Source organism: Rhyacophila brunnea, unplaced genomic scaffold (assembly GCF_057557595.1).
Source record: "Rhyacophila brunnea isolate RB1 unplaced genomic scaffold, BYU_Rbru_1.0 scaffold_9, whole genome shotgun sequence".
NCBI classification, from domain to species: Eukaryota; Metazoa; Arthropoda; class Insecta; order Trichoptera; family Rhyacophilidae; genus Rhyacophila; species Rhyacophila brunnea.
The window spans coordinates 40,798,145-40,805,311 of record NW_028233361.1 but is presented as its reverse complement, the minus strand read 5'-3'; the positions used below and the strand labels follow the sequence as shown (position 1 = coordinate 40,805,311).

The following is a 7,167-nucleotide window of genomic DNA, read 5'->3' as shown; positions in this document are numbered from 1 at the left end:
TTAGGACACTCAACTATTCCAAAACATCTTTTACACAATTGACATTTTAAATAATTAGAATTTATTTCAAAGATTATTTATATTAATAAATTATGCTTTATTAGCTAAGCCTGTATTATAATCATTAAAATTAAAAACACAAATAAATAATAAACATTTATTAATACTATAACCTTTACAAATTCGTAAAAAATAAAATAATAAGCCAATTATTGTATCCAATTAATAACTCGAAAAATATAAAGTAGGATTAAATAAAATATGAATAAATTTGATTGCGCGTCAATGGATTATATTATAATAACATTTTTTTACATAATTAAAATAACCTTTCAATACAGATTCATTTTCCATCTTTAATAAACATTTCGTAGGAGTTCATCAGGAGACAGCAGACCATCCTGAAAATTAAAGAAATTCATTGAATTAACTTTTATTCGTAAATGTTACTGAAGCCAGACAACCTTATCTCCAAAAAGAACAATTTTGCCAAAACATAATTTAAGATTTTTTATGTTCTTTATAATATATGTCGCACCATGAGTACTTTAGTGTATTGACTCCAAAATTACAGTTTTGAGATATTAACGTTTCATCAATACATACAAATACAACAAATCACATATCTGTAATATTGCGGTAAGTTTAAGAGCTTCGTATGAGCTTAATACTTTAGTATATTAAATCAAAATAATACACGAATGCACCGAAATATACATCACATTGATGCATTACCATAGTATATCTTAATAATATAGTAAAGCAAAATTTTCTTAAATTTTCTTAAAATATTTTCAAAACATCACTAAAGTGTTTTTAAAATATTATTATATTACTAATATAGTAACTCAATTAAAACGAATTTCACATTTTGTTTGAGTTACTATTTTAAAACAATAAATAAAGCAAAAAGTTCTGAATAAAACTGCATTATTAACTACAAAATGATAATTTTTGACTTAATACACTAAATTTCTAATGATGCGATGTGTGGGTACTTGCCACACCCAGGATTCGAACTTGGGATCCACGACGCCATAGACCAACGCTTAAGCCGTGCGGCCATCGTGGATGTTAATAGTGTTTTTCAATTTGTGTATGAGTCAGAGTATAGACCTAATAGGTTGAGCAAGTGGCTGACGTCCATTTCTCGTAAAAACAAAATCTGTTAATACAAACCTCCACTCTGTGGAGGCCCATATGATCCTATTGGGATCGAAGATAATATTATATAGCCCGTTTACACGTGGATGGATTTACTGGTGGCAGTACGTATTGTTACGGCCATAATGTTAAGATGCAAATGTAAACACGTATTATTGTGTATGTTGCAAGATTGCATGCATGGATCAAAAAAGTTTATAGTAAGTTCAAATAATAGTGTGTGCATGCACAGTATAACAATAGTGGCGAACTTGCCGAAAAAGTACGAACAACGCTGTACAAACATTTTGACGTTTACCAAATTTCACAACTATAATTTATTGTAAATAAAACAAATGAATATCAAATAAATGTTATATTCTAAATAAATGCTTTTAATTTTTAAAGGTCATACAGATCACTCTTTCGCCAAAGTATGTCCATAATATAACAATCGACCAGAAGGTTTCAATAAAAGTACATACTCATTCAAATGTTTTTAAATAAATCACTGGATATTGGTAGTTATTAGGAATCATGTGTAAAATTGGCTTAATGATCCTTAATAAATTCAAAACTTTACTATTTTCATGTTTCACAAGGCTATTTTTATGGTAATTATTAATTAAAACATTTATATCATATTAACCTGATTCGTATCAACAAACTTGCGGACGACAGTTCTTGTCAACTCTGGGTTGTTGAGCAGCTCATCGACAAACCATTCCACTGGCACGCTGGAAGTAAATCAAGAAAAAAGCACATATTAGTTTAATCTAAAAATCTAGGTATTATCAATATTTTTCGAGAAAAGGTGGTAGGTATACGAACATAATCACTTAACAATTTAAATCAAATAAAGCGTAGAAAATTAAAATTAAGCTTAAACGACTACATATTTAAGACAACGGAGATGAGGTGTAAAACACTGTGGTTTTATTCCATTTAAACAAGTTTTCACTATAAATAGTTTTGATTATACATTATTATAGGGAATCATTTTTTTTTATATCTCAATATTTGAAAGAACTTCCAAAACGATTAAAATAGATTTAAATAAGTTACTATAAAAAATTATCTATGTTTGGAACATCGTTTGTAAATAAAAATAAAATTACTGTCTAGTTTGACGTTTTGCTTAAATGTTTGCAATTTTATGTCATTGCTAATTATTTTAATACGACAGGTTATGAAGCCCTATGAATTTAGTGTAGTAATAATGAAATAGTAGTGTAGTGAGTATCAGTAAAACAACCACTAAACATCATGCCCATGATGGCCGCGCGGCTTAAGCGTCGGCCTATAGCGTCGTGGGTCTCAGGTTTGAATCCTGAGTCTGTAAACTATACCTATTGTTTTTCAATTCGTGTATGAGTCAGAGTATGAACCTAATAGGTTGAGCAAGTAGCTGACATCCATTTCTCGTAATAACAAAATCTGTTAATACAAACCTCCACTCCGTGGAGGCCTATATAATCTTATTAGGATCGGACATAGTCGGAAACACCATGCTTTCAAAAAATCTTTTGTTTTTTATTATATTTATTATGTATTCTGACCTCATCGGGGTCGAACTCGGAGCCCCCAGCTAAAAAGTCAGTACCTTACGCCATTATGCTACGAAGTAATATTTATTATTCATTGCTAAAAATGAAGTTGAAATTTGAAATAACTTGTAAGTAATATTATAAGCATTCGCCTTGGCAACAGTTTTTTTTTTAGTTTAATTTTCCGACATAAAAGTTCTCTAAGCGATTTTCTTTGACATCTCCGTTTCACACCAAAGCTTTAAAGTTTTGTAGTTATATTGTACCCACTATTATAACCCAACACAAACTAACATTGAAATATTACAACTATTTTTTGCACAATGCATACACAATAACTCATTCATATTTAAAAACTCACATGTATTCAAAAAGAAAGAAAAAATATTACAATGAAATGTATGTGAAGGTTAGCCACCTTCTTGCAACATAAATATTTTGTGTTATTTCCTATAAATCAAATAAAATACTAAGTTTATCTTAGATAAAATAATTAGGTAGATACCTACCTACACATTGAAGGGTACCTACTGTAAGTAGAGTTGGGTATTTCCCGAGAAAATCTCAATCTCGAGATTCAGGATTTCCAGAAAACAATTCTCGAGAATTCTCGAGATATCGGTAAATTTAAAAAAAATCTGTAAAAATCCTAAAATCAGTGTAAGAACAGAAAAATTCCAAAAAATATGATTTTTTTTATTTATGTAAGAAGACAAACAAAATAGAAGTAGGAAAACAAAAATAATTCAAACCTTACTTATTAAAATGGAATTCGCTGCGTCTGACAATCGCGTACGCTTTTGAGACACAAAATTCCCTGATGTTGTAAAAATTGCGCTCATTTTGAGTCGACGTTGGCTTAATTGTGTTAAATGCCCTGATAAGTCTTTGAACGTTTTATGTTTTTTGTCCACTTTTTTCATATAGAAAATCGTTTTTTCAATTAAATTTGATCATAAAGAAATCCCGAATCCCGAAAAAGATTCTCGAGATCCGGGATTTCCCGTTATGTAAATGTTAAAAAAAATCAAATTCTCGAGATTCGGGATGGAAAATCTCGAAAATTTATCGAGAATTCCCACCTGGAAATTCCCGAAACCCAACTCTAACTATAGTAACTATAGGCACGTTTATCGCTTGTGCGTTAAACGGATACTATGTATATAGCGCACACGTTAAACGCAGCCAAACGTAGTATTATTGCGAAAGTAAAATACTGTTCGATAACAATGAAAATATCCTTTGAAACCAGATATAGTTGCGTAAGTTTTTAAAAGTTTCTCATTTACGAGACGCGAGAGCTTTAAAAGCTACATTTACGACACAATAAACCTTACTTTACTTGTACAACACTTTTAACTTCGGTCTAAATTTCTGTTTAAAACAAAGTAATGGTCTGAAAACTATAGACACACTGTGCGTGTATCGTTTTTTTTATTAGTACCTATAAATATATCCAGTGATGTCTCGTGGGGATAGACAGGCTATGTACTGCTTGGGGTGGCGTATTCTAAAGGGAGAGAAACGATTGAAATAATGCGAAGATTATAACTGTTAAGAGTAGATTTCGTAGAAACAGACGAGAGATGTTTATTATTTATTAAAATAAAATACAATTTATAGACTGCTCACCAGTGCTCGAAATAGAAAAATGTATGAAACGGAGCGCTCGATAATTTTCAGAATAATATATAGTAGGGGAGTTTTGTTATTATCTACCTACCTACCAGAGGCGAAGGATGGAGTTAGGCTGTATATAATATAATATAAATAGTGCAAATTAAACTTTGTCAGTCATTCGGATTTTTTTAATTAAACTAAGACTACACATTGCAGATAATGTTGGTTAGTTTTTAAAATGCGATTAATCCCAGCGTAAACTAATAGGGTGTTCATCCGAAATTTTCGAATGCGATTTTACGCCAGATATATAATACGCCCGTATAATTGCGTTCATCCAAATTTAGTACATAAGCATCTCGCCGAACCCGAACACCTAATGCCCCTCTACCATAAGTTTAGCGAAACCGATTGCTAAATTCGGCAGAGTCCATTTTTGACAGATCGCAACTGACAGCCCGCGTTTGTTGATAATTGTCATAGGTTCTTGTTTTCTTCCGTATTTCATTATGATTCAGTGTATTATTTTGATTATTGTCTAATGGTAATATCTATTTTACAATTGATTCTATAATTGGTGCTTATTTTATTCAATCATGAATGCTTTATTTATAGGTAGTAAACTTTGCTTTCGTAGATAAAGCTAATCTACAATGCCGCAAATTTCGTAAAAGAGGCGACGCTTTCAAATTTAAGAGTCTCGTTAGTAAATACACATCAGACGCAGATTCATGAAATCAAATAAATACAAGTAATATAATATTTTGAACAACTCAATTCACATGATTATGCTGGAATCGATTTATGCATAATAATTATATGTAGGTAGGTATACTATCACGATAACCATTTACTTTCATTTGTTTATATTGTAATGATTATTTATTCAACAAAGTTTATTCGGCATTCGGATTATCCGGCCATAATGTAGTATTAATCGAAAAATAAAAGAAATAATATGAAAGTAAATGTAATAGCGAGTTCAAAATATATGGACCACTAGGGATATCTAGCGGCAAAATGTGAGAAATTGTCATTTATTTGACAGTTAAGTGCCCATAGACATCAAAAACTGACCATAGAGAAAAAATATTTTTCTGTTTTAATATAAGGAATACTTGTTTCAAATAGGCGCGCATGTACAAACACCGTTATTTGAATAGAACATAATGGAACACGGCGGCGCCCGTATATACAAATCCGAAGCTAAGTGGGTGAACACTCGACAAGTTTTATTACGGCAATAAACGGTTTCGGCGTAAGGTGAGACCGTCATAAACCATTCGATTCGGCTTATTTCCATGGAAACCCTATAAGCCATAATTGATTATCTGCAGTTACTATTCTTAGTGCAATGAAAATAAAAACTATTTTTTACATAATCTGCTACTATTACTTTTCTTTCCTTTATTATGTCGCATATAAGCAGTGCATGGTGTGTCTACCCCCGCGAGGCGTCACAGTTTTGTATAAATTCTGTATTATTTACGATAGTTTAATTACTTCAATTAGTAATACCATACAATATCTACAGACATTGAAGATGTCGAAAGGCGAATCCTGAAATACTAAACCCAAATCTTGTGATCATCGACGATTGTCTAAAAAACTTTGTAAAGAAACAACACAAAATCATGTTATTGTTTATAGAAATAGGTGTATACATCATGTCTAGTTTCTTTTTAAACTTTATTAAAAAATATAAATTAACGTAATGAATTTTATATCCAGAACCGGAGCGTCAGTATTAATGTTTCTAAGAGACGGAACGGTGCGCTCCGGTGCGGTACGATCCATTTCGAGCACTGCTGGTATTCCAAATTATGAAGTAAATATCACGACCGGTTTTATTTGCTTAGTAGGAATTTTTCAACTAATATAAAAGTAAATCTGGAATAAATATTATAAATTACTATGAACCTACTATTCTTATTAGTTCAATAATAATAATTATTGATAGTTAAAGTTATTATATTAGAAAAGATCATATACCTTTCCGGGAGCTTGTCTTCCCCCTGTTCGAAGAATCCATGATCCTGTGGAGCCTCCAGCATTTCCAAGAAGTTGTCTGTAGGTCCCATGGTCAATGCTGAAACAATATGACTACGTGTTAGTATTCCAATATTATGACAAGGGATACATTTGTGTGTCTAGGGCAGGTATGAAAATTGAAAATTAGTTTTTTTCTTCAATATATGTTTACAGCAATTATACAAGGGGGGAGCTGACAGGGCTTTAGCTGGGGGCCCGGAGTGGCGAGTCGACCAAATAAGTAAGATAAACACACATCACAAATTTGCTCTAATACTAAAAAAAAGTCGACTGTGGCGCTATTTTCCTTCAGTAATGTTATTTAAATTGTGTGGTTGTACGATACAATGTTTAATTGTGAATTGATACTCGACAAATCCATAATTCAAATGGACGTAAGTATTAAAATATACAAAAAAAAACACTAGATATACACATTAATTTTACTGCGTACACCATTTGGAAAACGCTATTGTAGAGCGTCACACTGCCTTTATCCTTAACGATCGGTAGGGGGGCCCGCTTCAGGATGTGGAGGTCATGCCCAAAAGACATGGATGGAAGAAATGACTAACATCCATTACTTGTTTAAAAAAATCTTGATTGTCGCAATTCTTATTTTCGGTAACTTGATTATTTAGGTAACTTGTCCTATACTCCAATGCTAGAGTGTGGACAGGGTGGAAGGAGGAAAAGATGAAGATAATCTTTGGTATTGCAACTTACAACTGTAATTTGCTAGATTGAACAGTATTTTAGACTAGATTTGAACAGCATTGACAGTATTTGAATTTGAGACACGAATGCAACCATATAAAAAAAATGG

At 31.7% G+C, this 7,167-nt stretch overlaps 1 protein-coding gene across 1 annotated transcript in view; it reads right to left on the bottom strand.

Annotated features, from left to right (window-relative positions):
• Positions 1–221: 221 nt before the first annotated feature.
• Positions 222–7,167, bottom strand: part of LOC147063629 (allatotropins-like) — a 223,768-nt gene continuing 216,822 nt past the window's right edge. The window contains exons 4-6 of the mRNA XM_085959788.1: positions 6,303–6,399; positions 1,793–1,880; positions 222–401 (exon numbers count right to left, since the gene is read on the bottom strand). Coding sequence (XP_085815914.1) covers positions 357–401; positions 1,793–1,880; positions 6,303–6,399 — 230 coding nt within the window. The 3' untranslated portion in view covers positions 222–356. The remainder of the gene's footprint in view (positions 402–1,792; positions 1,881–6,302; positions 6,400–7,167) is intronic.